Source organism: Sprattus sprattus (assembly GCF_963457725.1).
Source record: "Sprattus sprattus genome assembly, chromosome: 9".
Lineage (NCBI taxonomy): Eukaryota > Metazoa > Chordata > Actinopteri > Clupeiformes > Clupeidae > Sprattus > Sprattus sprattus.
In genome coordinates, this window is record NC_137928.1 from 12,706,008 (window position 1) to 12,723,851 (window position 17,844).

At 44.7% G+C, this 17,844-nt stretch overlaps 1 protein-coding gene across 1 annotated transcript; it reads left to right on the forward strand.

Moving 5' to 3' along the window:
- The first annotated feature begins 1,446 nt into the window (after positions 1 to 1,446).
- LOC308370691 (zinc finger FYVE domain-containing protein 1) lies at positions 1,447 to 14,767 on the forward strand. The gene is made up of 11 exons (XM_080845392.1): positions 1,447 to 1,645; positions 3,336 to 3,846; positions 5,237 to 5,454; positions 5,866 to 5,972; positions 8,548 to 8,656; positions 9,805 to 9,902; positions 10,615 to 10,732; positions 11,410 to 11,580; positions 12,232 to 12,421; positions 13,383 to 13,481; positions 14,430 to 14,767. Exons 1-11 carry the CDS (start codon positions 1,526 to 1,528, stop codon positions 14,660 to 14,662), a joined length of 1,974 nt encoding a protein of 657 aa, XP_080701518.1. The 5' UTR covers positions 1,447 to 1,525; the 3' UTR covers positions 14,663 to 14,767.
- The last annotated feature ends 3,077 nt before the right edge of the window (positions 14,768 to 17,844 follow it).

The window sequence follows — 17,844 nt, forward strand, 5'->3', positions numbered from 1 at the left end:
CACTTACTCAATAAACTGACAATGGTTGAGACTCCGGTCAGTCTTTTACTCAGAACTGCATTGTAGTTGTTTGATTATATCCTCCAGTGATTATCTTGTTGAAGAAAGGTTTGCATTTAATAAAATTACCCTGGGTCAAATAAGCTTTTCACACATGAAATTCTTTTAGAGGAATGTGATAAAATACCCCAAACACCATTAATTAACACCGCAGCGCTGCCTCTCGACTGATAAAATAATATTTTTTTGTCATACCACAAAGGCCTTATCAATGCAGTCATCTGTAAGTGTTAAAAGCAGAAGAGTAAATTGAACTACTTTGCTTGAAGTTATGGTGTGAATTTGACTCAAATAAGCTATAAGATTCCATTAAGGCATTAATTCATTTGGGATTTGAGATTATTTCAAGTTTCTGTGAGCATCTCTGGTAGAATGGGTTCAGCCGAGGAGGGAATTTCAATCCATCATCTCAGTTTAACTGCAATGGCGCCACTTCCCAGCCTCTCTGTGACATGTGATATTTATAGATCTCTGCTAACAAATATTTAATGAACATTAGCAAGCTCCATGGAATACAGCATACCCTGTTGATCCATGACGAACTGCACCCTAATACAAAGCGGCACCAGTTTTTAACCTTTTTATAATGTACAGGCTAGTTCTAATTTGAAATTTGGAAAATAATTAGGGCTACATCATGCAGCCTATTCTTTTCTGTCGTAGAGAGGTGAGCCCTGTATTTGACTTTTCGTTTAAAAAAAACACATAATTGATTAATATTGGTAATGGGCCAACACCTTTTGCCAAAACCAAGCCCCTAGATAAATTGATAATTCAGAAGACACTTTGCCAAAAACCGCAGGGTCGCGCTGTTTCTTTCTGTTGGCCACTGCATTTGTAGCTTAGTTAGCCTGTTATGTCAATTGTCAAAAATATACATACATGTTTTTAAAATCGAGTAAAAAAAAAAATTAGGAGAATTAGTGAAACATTCAGGTAAATAGGCTATCTCTAAAGAGCTGGCAAAGAGTGCAACACAAACTTGTATGTTAGGACTTATGCGTAAGAGTTGAATATGACAAAGTTTTCACGTCATCACATTATAAATAAATGATTAAATAAATACAATATAATTATAAATGACATATTTCACATAAGTCTATATATTGAGTCTACAAAAAAGGACTATTAGGTCAAGCATAACGTAGCATATGCTGTGCTATATGTCTTAATAATAACATTACATTTGGCTACTATTTTGCTACAGTGTGATGACAGTTCACATTTTTGCCATTACCTTGGTGAAACCAGAGCCCGTCTGGTGAAACCACGCAACTCTCACCGCTTACATCTTTGGGCTGACGTCAGTGAACTGTCACAACCAGTCACAACCACTGCCATGGGTGAGGGGAAGTGCACATGCAAATTGCGTTTGTTGTCTGTGAAGTTAGCGTGCTAGCCAGCTGTAACAACAAAAGAGGGTCAGCTTCCTAGCTGGTGATGGTAGTAAGTGACATGCCCAAAGATGTCTGAGATGCTACTGAAAGACATGGAGGAAATATCTCTTACGAGTCTCCACAAAAGAGTTGAAGAGAACGTGGGCGAGCGGAGTTTCCTTTTGGTTGACGAAAATGAAAACTTGCAGGCAAGTTAGCCTACTTAGCTAACATTAGCTAAGTTCATGTTATGTTTTAAGTTGGCTATCGCAGCATTCATTAGCTTTTAATATATGTTAGTTTGAAAACGAGCAACCTAACGATTCAACGAAACTATCCTCATACTATTTAGTGTACATTGTTGCTGAGTCATGCAAGTTACCTTTAACTGGGAGTTGTTGTTATGTGGTAGCACACGTGCTAGCTTCCTTCACTTAGCATTGTGTATCAGGCTAGGGTTGTTTTTGTTATGCTTGCTGCTGTAAATTAGCTGATTGGCTGTCAAGCGTTTTAAAAGCTGTCACGTATCTTTTCAACATCTGTACAACCATGTTAACATCTCAAAGCAGTATATATTATTTACCTGTCGACCAAAGGTGCGTTATTTAGTTTTCGAGAAATCAAGTTATTTCTTGTCACCTAAAATAGTTCTGATGGAATCTGACAGGATGATCCCCAAACCTTTAGCTAGCTTTGACGGTTTAAGGTTAGCTAAGGTATGTTGGCCTACAAGACAGAACATTTATACAACTTGCGCACTATGTAATTAACGAAGGACTGATAGAATTGCATTGACTGTCGCTGTCATCAATTCTAAAAGTTGTGAGCCACTCTCTCCCTGTAGTAAAGAAACTCGATCACACGTCTAACGTAGCTGGCTGTTTTCACAGTTTATCAAAGCCTCCGGAAAGTACCGTGATGTCTCTGGGAGCGCCCCTGGTGTTTGTATTCGTTTACTCTTATAGCTTTTTTAAGTCACATGCTTCTCCAAATGTATGAGTTATGAATCCTGGACTTTTACCTGTACATTAAGGTCCCCTCTCTTGTTATTATAAATGCGGGTGTTCAATGTAATAATTACATGGCCAAATAAATAATGTAGGTTAAATGGAGGAAAATCGTATAGACATAGGCTTTAAAAGTTGTACCATGAAGTACACAAGGATTCTAGGAAAACCGTGGGTTTGATGAATTTGTCACTTCGGCTGATTAAACCAAGTGCTTCTGAAGCTTGTTTTCAGCTAAAAGCAGCACTATGAAACATTCTGTATCATTTTAAGATTGTGATACATGGTGTGAAACACATCCGTCTTTCCCCCTAGCCATCCATTTCTGTAACTTGTAATTGATAAGTCTTGCATTTTCTCCCTTATCATTATGCTGTTTATAATATTTAAAACTGGTTGATGTGAACAACTTTGAATAGAAACCCTTAGTTTTCACTTTGCAATTCCGAGTGTTCTGATATGATGCAGACCTACATCAATCTTAGGTTCACATCCGGTCTCAGTCCTAGTCGCAGATGACTCACCGTCAGTCAAGGTCATATAACCAGAACTGTAAACAAAGGTTCCTGCTGCCTTAAGTGTTTTGTAAGTTACGCTCATTGTTTGTGGTGGTTCACTCGCACTCCCTCCTGCTCTAGTGTAACTTCCTGTAAGTGTGCTGATTGATTAAGGTACAGAATAGCTTTGACAATGGTCTAAAGTCTTTCTTGCAAGACTCAAACCCTATCGTACCGTATAGTTACACAAAAGGGTGCAGTCTGGAACCATTTATTATTTTCGTAATGCAGGGCACTTACTCCAGAAATCTCTAGAAATCCTTTAGAACATTGAAAGAATCTATCCAGAAATCTTTTTTAAGTGTTGTCCTGCACCTTTTTCTTCCCCCTCTCAGGTTCGTGACGAGGAGCATTTCCTTCAGAAGCTGGGCTGTGGCAGCGATGCCACCTCCAGCGTCAAGGTCCTTTCCATCTTTGGCAACACCGGCGATGGTAAATCCCACACGCTTAATCACGTGCTGTTCGACGGGGAGGAGGTGTTCGCCACCTCGCCCTCCCCCACCACTTGCACAGTCGGGGTGTGGGCAGCCTCCCAGCCCAGTTTTGGCTTGGTTGTCTTGGACACGGAGGGCCTCCTCGGTGCCGCGACCCATCAGAACCGCCGCATGCGGCTGCTGCTGAAGGTTCTGGCTGTGTCGGACATTGTGGTGTACCGGACACGGGCAGAGAGGCTGCACAACGACATGTTCCAGTTCCTAGGGAGCGCTTCGGACGCCTACCTGAGGTACTTCACCCCCCAGCTGCGCGCCCTCTCCAGCCGCTGCGGGCTTGACGTGCCCCTCTCCAGCTTGGGGCCCGCCGTGATCGTGTTCCAGGAGACATCACGCACGCAGCTGCTGGGACAGGGTAAGGGAGTGGCTCTCTCTCACACACACAAACACACATACACATACTCACACTCACAAACACACACACACACACACAAACACAAACAAACACACACAAACACACAAACACACACACACACACACACACACACACACACACACACACACACACACACACACACAACACACACACACACACACACACACACACACACACACACACACAGACGCTCCAGCTGGGCTTACATTACCTTTGCACACATATGCAGACACATTTCTATTTTATACATACATCCATTATTCACTGTATTTACTTGTACTCACTTGCTATCATGTACTCCTCCAAGTGCTAAATAGATTTCTTGATGCTGAAACACTCGCTCTGAAACCCATTGTGTCTCCCCTAACGTAGTGCAAATGTTTTAACGTCTTAATGCTTACATCAAACTAATTTAGGACCTCAGTCAGTTCAGTTAGCAGGGTATTCCAATCAGGATGAACAGCCTTTATAACCCCTCAGTTTGACTCAAGGGGGTGAGTCTACAAAAGTGAACACTTCCAATGAGCTCAATAACCCTGTATGCATTTTTGCCTGTAAGCGCATGTGATGAAATTGTGAAGTGTACACACAAGTAGTGTGTGGATGTGAACCATAGAACTGGAATGGAACCCTGGTTTTCCTTCAAGTCACCAAGATTGTTTTCTTTACTTTTCCTGCACCCATCAGTATGTTTAGTTTCAGTTCTTGAAATGACGTGAATAGCTGACATACACATCATGTTTCTGCCACCCAGCAGATTTAGTTAAAAAATGAGAATGCATTTCCCTCTGGATGTTGGCTGTTGTATATTTGTGCTGACTCATTGATATTTCCCTATGGCAGCACACCACCGGTGGCTTTGAGCAGACTCTTGCTATATCCAAAGTCCTTATAGGCAAGTCTTGCCACTCTGCAGCTCTGGGAAGCTATTACAGGCTCCCATTCAAATGAATAGGGGGGAGATTCGTAACTCCACATAGGGTGGTCAAACAGACATTAAAAAGAACATCATGTGAATCCACAGTTAAATCTGACAAACAGTGTGAACAAAACATCTAATTCATCGCGTTGACTTGCTCACTGCACATGCACCACATTTCTCGGCACAGTCATTACTAAGGCAACTGTGGAAATAAACAGAATGTGAGGGGATATAATGTGATCGGCTCTTTATAATCAGGCTGCGACGCTACGCGTTAGGGATCCCCTCCTATTCCCTCCATTCATTTTCCCGTCAGTGAGTTGTCTCCTCTCTTATAACATCGCTGGTTTATCCCAGAGAGTCAGCCTATGCTTTATTCTGTAAGGAAGTGAGCCATGTATCCTAACGACATTATCTAAGAGCTGTTGTCCTCCATTTCCCTCACAGACGGCTCATGTCCAGGCCAGGCTGACACGTTGCTGCAGAAACGTTTCCATGACCTGAACCAAACCACTGAGGCCTTTAGTTCAGTCCAATATGTGGGCACTCAGACCATCACGCCCCCTACAGACTACTCCCAGCTACTGCAGGCTGTCAGGCAGCAGGTGAAGAACTCGGCTACGCGTGCCCCACGCCACCCCTCTATTGTCTTCAGCGCATTGCAGGTAGGGGTGTGTGTGTGTGTGCGTGTGTCTGTGTGTCTGTGTGTCTGTGTGTCTGTGTGCCTGTGTGTCTGTGTGTCTGTGTGTGTGTCTGTGTGTGTGTCTGTGTGTGTGTGTGTGTGTGTGTGTGTGTGTGTGTGCTAGTGCACTTATAGGATTGTGTCTATGTAAGTGTGGGCCTGTTGCTGTCTGTGTCTCTGAAGGTCTCACGCAAGTGTAAGCAGACATGGTTATTTGGATTGCTGGGTATGCTGGTTGTCTACTATCTCTACGTTTGTGTGTGTGTGTGTGTGTGTGCGTGTGTGTGTGTGTGTGTGTGTGTATGTGCACTCATGGAATTAATAATAGAGGCGCATGTGAATATATGTGTTCTCATTCTTGCCTTTCTTCCCTCTCCGCCGCCCTCTCTCTTAGGCCCTGAGTGAGAGGTTCTGTGGGGACATCTCTGATGACAAGATCAGTGTGTACTCCTTCTTCCCTGATGAGTACTTCACCTGCCCCTCCATTTGCCTCAGCTGCAAGTAAGTGTCCTAAAAGCTGTCAGTGGGTGTTTCTCAAAGTTAAGGGAGGATCCTTGACCGGTGCATTACAAGGATACTACGCCATTGAATCCCTGACTGTCCCAATGTCAAGGATTCTTTTAGTCCGTCATTCAGAGAATGTTTTTCTAAGATATAGTTGGAGTATCCTCTGCATTCATGAAGCACCCACAATACGCTGAGCACATACCAGTGCCTTAAAAAAAAAGAAGAAGAAGTTGCACACAGAACTTAAAGGCACCCCTGCGCACAAGCTAGATTGTTCCATTGCTTGTTCTCCGATTGCTAGGAAGGAGTCTAGCCTCCAAAGGACCCAACTTGGAAGCATCCTTGACTTTGAGAAACAGCTAATTTGCTGTTCATATGAATGTACCACTTGGTTAAACTCACGTAGTAAGCAAACGAGGAAGAATTACCACGTTGACTGAAAGAGGACTTCAGCAATCTGTGAGATGAACTGAAAGAGTTTGTAAAATAAGAATGAGCGCATGGAGGATATCCTGAGCTAATTTGGAAGTTACACACAGGAAAAGATGTTAAATTCCTTGTGCTGTTGGTTGGGGACATTTTGTTCCCTGGGACCCGTAAAGGCCCTCCTTCACAGTACAACATGCACTGTCTGTAGCCTACAACTGCTAAACACAACAACATGACTGCCCAACAACAAAAGTTGAGCAGCAGGATACAACAACAACAAAGCTGCCTTCGTAAGCATTTCACTGGAGTTTTCAAGCAGGCACTTTCCTTCCTTTGTTGATTTAGACCCACAACACGTCCAGAAGAGTCAACAGCGGTGTCTGGTATCCCAGACCCTCCCATTTACATTTAGCAGACGCTTTTGTCCAAAGCGACGTACAAGGGAGAGAACAGTCAAGCTAAGAGCTAAGAGCTTGACTGTTCCTCCATACTCAGGATGGGTTTGGACACATGCCATTATCAGAGACAACAACAGATATACCTCGGAAATATTTCACATATCTCAGTCCCATTTGCCCCAGGTGTCCCTGTCTGCCCTTCTCGCACAAAAGAAATTCCTCTGTCTCCACCATTCACCGGCAAATAGATAACCTCAACCCCTTTATTCTCAAACAAACACGCAATAGATTTTAAAACCTGTTTGCGTCTGACCATTTCCTAACTGCCTTATTCAAATTGCCTCTCTGAAATGTCTCCACCTCTGAAATAGCACCTTCATACACAGTCAAAGGTCACCTTACGTGTGGCAACATCCCAAACTGCAAGCACCACAGTTTCAGTTTACCAAGCAGGAAGGTCTTATCAGTAGTACTCATTGCCTTCACATTGAAGACTCTAAACTCTGAAACCTGTCCTCTGTCATTCAATGTAGAATTGTGCTACCTGTCTAAACTCGTCACAGGTTTTTCTACAATAGAAGGAATCACCTCACCATCAATATAACACCTCTTTCCACCTGTTTTCCCTTACAGATAGAAAAACTTCTCGATTAGTTTGGTTTCACTTTCATTCTTGCCCGTTTTAGACTGTCATTCAACTTGGCAGCCAACCGGGACAGTGAGCTGTTGTTGTCAGCGTGGTCATGGCAACCAAATGATTTTGGATGGGATGTAACTGAGTGCCGTCCAGCAGCCTTCCACCACCACCAACCCATTTAGATGCCCTTATAATTACCTCCATTGCCATGGTGAAAGGCAACTATCTCCAAATGCTACGCAAAATATGCTCTGACTAATGCTGAAATCTTGTCAGGGACCTGAAAGTAAGTGAACGCCGTTCACAACAGACTATGCAAGGTATTCTTGCTTTCTGCACGGAAATAAATATCAAACCATTTGCATTCAGATAAGAGACCAACCTCCTTGCTACCCCACTACATCTTCGGAATGTCTTCTTTTTTTCCCCATATAATCACCATACATTTCCGTAGATATTCCAAAACATCAGACGCTTTGTTATCGTCCATCTCTCAGGCCTATCTCTCCACCTGGGGGAGTGTCTGCTGGTAACAGGGGATCCACATGCCTCTCATTGTCCGCATGGAGCTGTTCAAGATACTCCTCAAGGCCCTCTCTTTCAACTCTCAAGCCTCCTGTTTGCTCTTGAATGTAAACAGTAGCTAAGACCAAGCTATGCCAGTGCCCTCTGTCATTTCACCACTGGATGGTACCTCTTTATGTCTCTGTGTCTGACAGGAAACATGACCCATTTCCATAAACACTTTTTATGTATTTATCAAAATGAATGAAAGCTCTTCATGGATATTGTTTCAAGGACTTGTCACAAACCTCATAACATTGATACTTTTTGTAGCCACCAGTTTTGCTCCGGAGTTTACTGAGAATGTATGGTGTGTGTGTGTGTGTGTGTGTGTGTGTGTGTGTGTGTGTGTGTGTGTGTGTGTGTGTGTGTGTGTGTGTGTGTGTGTGTGTGTGTGTGTGTGTGTGTGTGTGTGTGTGTGTGTGTGTGTGTGTGTGTGTGTGTGTGTGTGTGTGTGTGTGTGTGTGTGTGTGTGTAGACAAAAATGCACAAATGTTGCCTGAGGATTAGTAGAGACCAGTATGTTTTGTCATGTTCCTAGTGTGCGGTGCAAGAACGGCATGAACCACCAGAAGGACGGTGTGCAACACAGAGCTGACGGATTGTGCCAGTATTCCCATCAGTACAACAACAAGGTCCTCATTTGTAAGGTAATAACCTCTCTCAAATAGGCTATTATGCACCAACTGTAGTCTCAAACTGCTTTTGTGATAGGTTACACTGCATAAGTGTCTTGTACAGTAACAAACAATAAGGTCCATGTTTGCAAACTAATAACCTTCCAAGATGAGCTATTACAGCGCAAATTTCAGGACCAGCTGTGTTTGTGATGGTCTCTCAGAAATAATTTTGAAGATGTTAACAGCAATAAAGTTCCTGATTGCAATATTGTAAAACTATCAAATTCTATCACACTTTTGTACACAGAAACTTACAGTGTCGCAAATCCAGACATTTATCAGAATTGGTTTGGATGCAGGAAACTCACCATAACCAGTCCAAGAATCAGTAATTGTGCCCAGTGGATAGCACAAATCTATTTATATTTCGTTTTGCTGTCAATAAAAAAGCTATTTCAGTTTGATAAGATATCATATCTCATCAAAGCGGTCACATTCCCATATTTAACTACCGGACTACTGCTATCTTTGATGAGTCATTGTAGTCATTCTGTGTGGGATGATTGTCACCGCACGTGTGCCACGTGATCTGTGAGGCGGTGGCAAAGTGTAAAAACATTACCGCAGGTGTTTGGCAACACGAGAAATAATTTAGAGGGAGGAACAGCAGTCGTGTGTACTTATTCCCGCTCAGTTGCAACTGGAAGGTGCTTATATTTGTGTCCTGAGATGGATGCCAGAACTGTAGAAGGAGAACAAACAGGTCCATTCATTTGGTTTGGCAGGGGATCAGTGGGTAATCAGATCAGTGTAGAGAGAGAGGCTGAGTGACATTCTGACGAGGCAAAGTGCCTTAAGAAGGCCCTCATTTGGGTGCTCATCGGATAATCAAAGCAAATCAAATCTGAACACGTCCATTGAAAATGAATGCCTTCATAGGGTGGCGCATATGTGTGTTTGCCAATTTAGCTGGGCTTTAGTGTTTACTCCTTTCAGCCCCAGCTATCCCCATGCGTTATGTCTGTGGGAAATGCCTTCACAGGGCTTTGAGTCACAGTTTAATAATGCTCAGTTTAGAACAAATGTATATGTTATGTATTGTATTTATTTTTTTATGAAAGATAGTTAGCTCCCCCTCTCATCTCTTCCTTGTCCTGTGACCTCTGCTCTGCTCCCAGAGGTGCTATGAGGGAGGCCGGGAGACGATCGTTATACCCAAGACCTCAGCCTCATCAGACAACCCCTGGTTTGGCCTAGCAAAATTTGCCTGGTCAGGGTGAGTCAGCTGCCCATGCCCATTCATCTACACACACACACACACACACACACACACACACACACACACACTCTCACTCACACACTCACACTTTTTTACAGAATTCTTCAGAGCTCCCTCGCTGGGTTTAGCTGATAGCATGGCATGCAGCAAATCTACTGGTTTATGTTCTTCATTTGCTGGTCATTAACTCCTACTTAGCAGGTCAAGCAAGACCAGCCTTAGTATTTGATGAAATTTCAATCCGTAATCCCTAATTCATTGATATGTTTCAGTCATGCCCATGCATGTTTAACATATACAGAGATACAGAACAGCTAACATACGGAACTGCAGAGCCAGATGTGCAATCACAGACATCAGGACAAGAAATTCAGTTTGCCCAGAGATTATCATCTTGATGAGCTAAATTATATTTATATTACACGCTTCAAAGGACATCCTTTTAGTCTGATTGGTGGTGAAAAAGACAGACAGTTAACTGGGTATGGAATTTCTGATACCAGTCTATTGAGGGTGATGCAGCCGTGAAAGGGCAGCAGTGTTATTATGAAGCTTAGCCTATGAACTTACCTTAACTAATCCTTATCAACCATTTCGTCCCCATCCACTACCAAGGTTTTGTGCTCCTTTTCCATGTGAGCTCTCAAAACAAATAGCCGACTCATGACTATTCTACTGCATGGATAATGAAAAGCTACCTTTTTCGCAGGTATGTCCTGGAGTGCCCCAACTGTGGCATCATCTTCCGCAGTCGGCAGTACTGGATGGGGAACCAGGACCCTGAGGGCTGCGTGGTGCGGCCTGAGGTCAAGCACGTCTGGCCTGGGGTGAGTCAACCCATCCACACAGAATCTGATTGCTTACTTCATCACTTCCCCTTAATAACTCTTCTATATCAGGGGTTTTCAACTGAATTTGTCCCAGGGACCACCATTCTGACTAGAAAGTAATCCGCGGCCCACTGATGTGCCTGCACGCGCGTGCATGTTTGTAACTGCCGCCACGCCCCCTCCCCTCGCACAGATATTCTGTCTGTAGCACTTGTCAGCTTAATTTCTTCGATATTTTTCACAATATTTAAGAGAGATCTTTAAATGTGTTGAAATATCAAAGCAAATTTATAAAAATAAAAAAAATCAATGGTGAACTGATCAACATAGGCTAATGTCGCGGACCCCCTGTAATGCCGCCGCGGACCACCAGGGGGCCACGGACCCCTGGTTGAAAACCCCTGATCTATATGATGGTATATTACATGACATTAAGTGCCAGTGAGCATTAAGCCTACGGAACTTTAATGTTGTGATGACAGCTACTGACTGTATACAGATTTTCATTTGTCATTGCACAAATGTCAATTTTGTTGTTGATCATCGTCAGATAATATCATGTCGGCCATCTGTTTGGAAGGCTGCGTGACATCTGTCATCATGTCTGCTATGAGTGAAGAACTCACATTGGACCTTTCTCTCCCAACCTCTCTCCCTCCCTCCCTCCCTCCCAGTCCGAGCTGTTCCCCACCGACCACCAGAATGCAGCCCAGCGGGTCCTGGACGGCATGAACGTCGTCATCCAGTCGGTGTCTGAGTACAGCACGGGCCCTACTAAAGCCATCACAGCCTGGCTCACTGACCAGGTGGCGCCGCCCTACTGGAGGCCCAACGCAGATATCACTGTGAGGCACCATTCTTAATCATGCTTGGGGTTTAGGTGTGGCCATTTATGGCCGTTGCATTGCATTTTCACATTGAAGAATCAACTGATTCTTACAAATAAATAATATATAAATGCTGGCTATGTTAAAGGTATGTAACGGGAGTAAATAATATGCAGGTAGATAGAATGACCTCCATTTTCAGTGTTCCAGTGGGTTTGGAGCTTGCACTCTTTACTTGACCAGTGTGTGACTCATTCTTTTATTATTGAAGTGCCTCTTTTCTTAGCTATTTATCACCAGAATTCATTTTTGAAAAGCTGCCAGCTGTTTTAGCCATGGAGCTATCACCATGGATACAGGTTGTCTTTACTCTCTCTGGTTTGTCTTCATCTGTTCTTTTTTCTAACGCTCAAACACTTTTCTCCATCTCCACTTCCTTTCCTTCCTCTCTACTTCCCTTTTCACCCACATCCTGTCTCCCCCTCTGGTCCTTTTTGTCTTCTTCACCCATTCCTCTCTCTCTCTTCCACCTTTTTATCCCTCTTTCTTTGACCCATCCTGCCATTTTCACAACTCCTTGTACCCTCTCATTTTCTTTCTTTCTCTCTTACTTTTTCTTACTCTCCCTCCCTCCCTCCCTCTCTCTCCTGCTGCCTGTCTCCGTGTTAGGCGTGCCGTGCCTGTGAGAAGTCCTTTGAGGAGCTGGAGCGGAAGCACCATTGTCGTGCGTGTGGCGAGGGCTTCTGCCAGGCCTGCTCCTGCCGCTCCATGCCCGTGCCAGAGCGGGGCTGGGGCAGCGCCCCCGTCCGCGTGTGTGATGCCTGCTACCGCCAGGGAGGGCCCAACACCACCAACCAAGGTAATCACCACAGCCTCACATGCTGAGAAAGACACACTCTGCAGGGTGCAAAGTAAGCCATCCGGTTGGCTCTGAATTGGAATCGTGGAGGAGAAGGGATTCCCCTCAGGTGCTAGCAGGTTACATTTGGGAAGAGGTTCAAATAATCTAAAAAGCAGTTTGAACATTGATTTTCTAAGTCATTCGATTTGTGAACATTTTATGTGGTCTTTGGACCTGTTTATCAGCCAGCGGCGGAAAAATACCAGAATATGGCCATACAAATGTTCTTTAGAATTGTAGACTCTTCTTGTGTCTGTGTCTGGTCATTGACCCCGCATTTTTCTCTTATCGCTCTCGTTCCATCTCTCTGTTGTTTCTCAACCTTTCCGTATGTAAAGCTTTTAGCTGGGGCTTTCAGAGCAGCAAGACGAGCATGACTCATGCCTCTGGTAGACATTAGCATAAATGGATCTCACTTCTAATGGGGGAAATCCAGCTATGACAATTTCAATGGTGAAAGCATCCATCATCTTTTCCACCGTCAGGCCACGCTGGACTAATTGCCGATGTCCACATTTGGTTAATAGGTTCAGGTTTAGTGGAGTTGAGCAATAAAGTCCTGCTTTATTTCGTTGTCATTGATGGTTGCCTAGAAACATTATTTCTGTAAACAAGTCACTGTGACCTAATACCTCCCGCTTTAGAGTAGCATGAAAAGACTTGTCTTCTTCCCCCTATTACATCTCTAACCTATCACAAGTGTGGTCTCTTCTAATTGGCTCACAGAGGGGTGGGCAAAGTATTTGGGCCTGTTTTCATTGAACGTCACATAAGTGTATGAACTGAAATCGAGTGCTTGCTCCAGGATTTGACAGGTGAATTCACTATGTCTTTGAAATCTGACTCTTAGAACTCTTAAACAAGCATGTCCAGTCTGGTTTGGTAGGCCGCCATTTTATTTGAACCTCCTCTCCTGCAGTGGCCCAGCTGGAACCTCGGACTCTGATGGCTCGCAAGGTGACGGAGGTGGCCCAGTCTACGCTGGACATGGTCTCCACGGCGGTGGACTACCCCCTGTGTAAGTACACACCACCCCCACTATCTCCTCAGTGGCTTACAGCGCCTCACCCTAACCCCCTAGGATTATACTCCAGTAAAATCAGTCATTACCCCCTCTCTCCGCTTCCAACGTCCAGCAGCACAGACGTGCCTCGTACACAAACGGAAGTCTCTGGACCAAATCACAGCCTAGCAACCTAAGCCGAAAAAGGGAGGTATTTTTGGCAGTCATGATGAAAGGGTCCAAGCCCTGTTTGCGTGAGCATGTGGAGCAGGCAGGGGTGAGCCGGGCTGTAATTACGCGTGGAGAGCTGATTTGGTCCGCACGCCGACCGCTATCACACACATCCCCAGCTCACCCCCAGCTACGCAGCCACAGATTGGAGCAAATATATTTTCATTGTACTGCTGACAGATCACGACTAAGCATTTTTTCTTTTTTTTCCTCTCTCCAGCGATAATGATTTTCCGACTCGCATTTTTGTGACTCCAGCATGAAACCTCCGTAGAGCCCCTGTGAATTATATTATGCATTTGTCCTGTATCCATGGCAATAAGTACAAGAAATGAGGCATTGAAAGACTTTGTCATAAAATAAATAATGAAATTCCCTTTCTGATGGGTTACATTCATTATATGTCCTCTTCTGTAATGCATGCCCATATTGATATTTAAATAGTTTTAAACATGCTGTCGAGTCTTTTAGAAAGTGGATTATTTGCTAGAATGCATGGTATACAGTTTATGAGAGCAGTGAAAACGGTATAAACGAGAACCAAACTGTTCAAACAAGACTCTTACCGTCTCTTATCTGGACCTCGCCCTCTCCTCCTCTCCTCCTCTCCTCTCCTCCTCTCCTCCCCTCTCCTCCTCTCCTCTCCTCCTCTCCTCTCCCCCTCTCCTCTCCACCTCTTCCTCTTGTCCTCTAACCTTCCACTCCTCCTCTCCTCCTCTCTCCCCCTCACAGGTTTTGTGAAGGGCGTGGCGAGGCCCGACTACTGGGTGCCTGACGGCGACATAGTGCAGTGCCACCAGTGCAGTAAGACCTTCACGCCAAGTATCCCCAAGCACCACTGCCGGGCCTGCGGGGAGGGCGTGTGCGGCGCCTGCTCTGCCCAGACTCGACCCGTGCCCTCTCGTGGGTGGGACCACCCTGTGCGGGTGTGTGACGGCTGCGCCGCTCGGAAGGACAGCCTGTAGTAGAGAAACCTGGGACAGCCTTAGCCCATTCACACACACACACACACACACACACACACACACACACACACACACACACGCCAAGGTATCTGAGCTGTTTGAGGCTCTCTGTTTTCCCTGTGTACTGTTCTTGATTGAAAAGCTGATGGCGTAGTCAGTGTGGCAGGCGTAGCAAGCCCCCCCCCCCCCCCCCCCCCCATCATGAATAATGGCGTCTAACCAGCCAAGAGCCTTTTGATTCAGGTGACCCCAGGTGACCCCTCTGACCTCTGTGTCTGTGATGCACCTCAGGCCACGCCCAGAACATGGGAATAAGGACACAGAGTTGACGCAGCCTGCAGCACTCGATGGGAAGTAGGCAGACAACCGAAACGCATTCATCAGTCACACAAGCCACACCTCACCTTATTGTGGGACAGTGTCCCTTATACACTGAGCACTTTTTCTGCCGCCAATCCCGGGCACTGGAATGTACCTGGTGCCGCCTAGGAAGTAGGATTTTAAAGGAGAAAACAGCCACTAAACCCTTAAACTGGGGACACTAGTGACGTGATGAATAATATGCATTTAGTGTGATGCAGTATAGTGAACATTCCAGTGAAAGTCAATGGCGATGGTAGTCTGTGCACTGCACCTTTAAGTTCCTAACCATATCCAGCTATATAGCCGAAACGAACAAGTTCTTTTTCATCTCAGCCGTTTGATTATCTTCTTTCCGCGACGTATGCTGTATAACCCGACGGAACTCGCATTGCCAACAATAACCCGGGAGCGCTGCTGTCTGTTGAGGATAGCAAGCTCTCGGTCGTCTACAGTGCAATGCGGGTGGCCTGCTCCTAATGCTGGTATTGAGTTGCAGCTTAGATTGCTGAGGGAGAGGCGAGTCCCCTAAAGCACTTCTTTAATGCTCCATCTGTGTCCCAGCGTTCTTTCATAGACTCTCTGACGACCTCTCTGGACATGTAGCGTTCACATTCTTTTTCTTAAAACATGCGCAGGAACTGGATATGCAAAATGCAAGACTGTACAGTAATTTACCAAAGCTATGATTTTTAAATTGTACATAATTAACGTCTGCCTCAGACAATCTGTGTTTTACTCTGCTTTCTTGTAATAATTATTAAAGACTATGGTAAACCTTCGAGTCAACCCTAACAATGTGTGTGTGTGTGTGTGTGTGATGGTTTTCTTTGAGCAGCAGGGTGCATTGCACTCATTCAGAAGGCTTGTGCATTAATTCAGGCTATGTGGACCTGGGTGTTTGGTGATTTTTTGTTTGTTTCATGACCAGCAGTTTAAGGGCCAGACTCCCAGACAGACGGAAAGAGCTGTTCGTAAAAACATTTGGGGGGAATTCTGCAGGGTTTTTAATAGGAATTTTACTGTCCGCTACCGCTGGAGTGCGAAGAGAGCAAAATGAAACTGAAGAGCATTCCAGATGTTGGGGCAGATGTGCAGTGCAGTTGTTGCCTGGCATTGCTGGTGTTGACTGAAGGTCAGTTCAAGGTGAGGATCCAGGTCTCCTGACTGTATGTGGAAACACAGCTGGAGAAACAAAATAGTTCACTTTGTCAAGATGCCTTCGTCCAGGTCTTTTGAGTTCTTTCTTTATTCACTCCAGACATGACTTACTTCCAGCCAGACAGGCAACAGCCCAATGATGACCATAACAAAGGAAGGTTGCTTCTTGATACAGAACATGCTCACAAATCAGGTGGCATGATTGCCACTCGAAGGCCCTTTTGTTCTGTTATGTACAACTACAATAGCCAATCCATAAGCTGGGTACACCAATCATTTAAGGAAAACGAGCTTTAGTTAAATAATTCAAGTCATTCAGAAAACTGGAAGACTTGTAATGACCAGGCCCACTGACCTACAATGGTCTTTCGGGTGCTTGGGAAAATTCAAACCGAGAACAGTTACTGAGATTGGCCACTGGAGGGAGCTCAAGCCTTCTCTTTCCCTTCATTCTTGCAGTAGGACAATAGGTTGTGGGTTGTGGTTTGTCTTGGTGCCCAACGCAATGATAAATTCATGAATCAATAAGTATATGAATCAAATATACACATATGAGAATATAAAGATAAAAATAATGTTGTCTTAAGGACATCAAGGACTCAAAAATGGTTTTATGCTATATGGCCTTCCTCATGACTTGTCTTTCTCTCTCTCTTCTCTCTCTGCATGTCACAGTGATTTATGGTCATGCTCGTAATGTACCTGCAGTCTCCATCTTGACTATAGCTATTAACAGACCACAGCACCCTTGGGATTTACAACACTGAAGTGTACATACTGGTAGTCTGAACTGAAGTCAAACTTTTAATGCTCATTCCCAGTTCAATGTTTAAGTGATGTTTTGATATATTTGAAATGCAATGATATTTTGAGCTCTGGAAAACTGGATTATTACTGCATTATATCAGCTGTTTACTTCGAAGTATTGGTTGTGGAATAAATTAAAGATTCTGGGCATGAATGACATTTAGTGTTGCCAATCAGCTCAAAATATTCACGGTCACCCACACCAAACAGAACTAAGGATGTCTGGAGAGGTGGGAGGGAGAACACTATGCTTTCATAAAAAAGAAACACTTTATACACCTGAGCCAGCCCGAGATTAATTAAGGAATTTGCCAGCACCTCCTCACTGGCTTCACGTTGCTGGAGTGAGACAGACGGACAGACAGACAGAGCAGAGGGAGTGCCATGTATACAAAACTGGGCTTCTTTCTCTCTCTCTCTCGCTCGCTCTCTCTCTCTCTCTGTTTGTCACGCACACTCAAGCACAGTAGTTGTGTACATAAACATTCCACCCCAGTAGATGGCAAATGAACATGGCTCAGTAGTCTTGATCCTGAAGGTGACCTGTAACTGTCACTGATCCAGTTCAATGTGATGTCTACTGTGGCTCTCACAGTGAGTATCTGATCGCCCCTGGGGGGTGTGGGGTGGGGGGGTGGCAGGGGGGGCTTCTTCGGTGGTGGGGTAGTGGGGTAGTGGGGGCCTTCTGTTGAATAACCCCTCGGCTGCTCATTTTTTCGGGGTTGACTGAAGAAATGGGTCATCTATGGAAGGAGGGTCTGTGCACGACCACTGTGTCTCATTATGTCCGTCCTAAAACACAGTTCCTGACCTCATTAATGTCTCTCTGTCTTGCAAAAACTGCGGCGTCTGGA

Excerpts from the sequence above, each read along its gene's own strand:
- LOC308370691 (XM_080845392.1), top strand. The coding sequence starts at position 1,526 with ATGTCTGAGATGCTACTGAAAGACATGGAGGAAATATCTCTTACGAGT. Across the intron at positions 8,657-9,804 it reads ACAAGGTCCTCATTTGTAAG|AGGTGCTATGAGGGAGGCCG; the intron begins GTAATAACCTCT and ends CTCTGCTCCCAG. Across the intron at positions 9,903-10,614 it reads GCAAAATTTGCCTGGTCAGG|GTATGTCCTGGAGTGCCCCA; the intron begins GTGAGTCAGCTG and ends CCTTTTTCGCAG.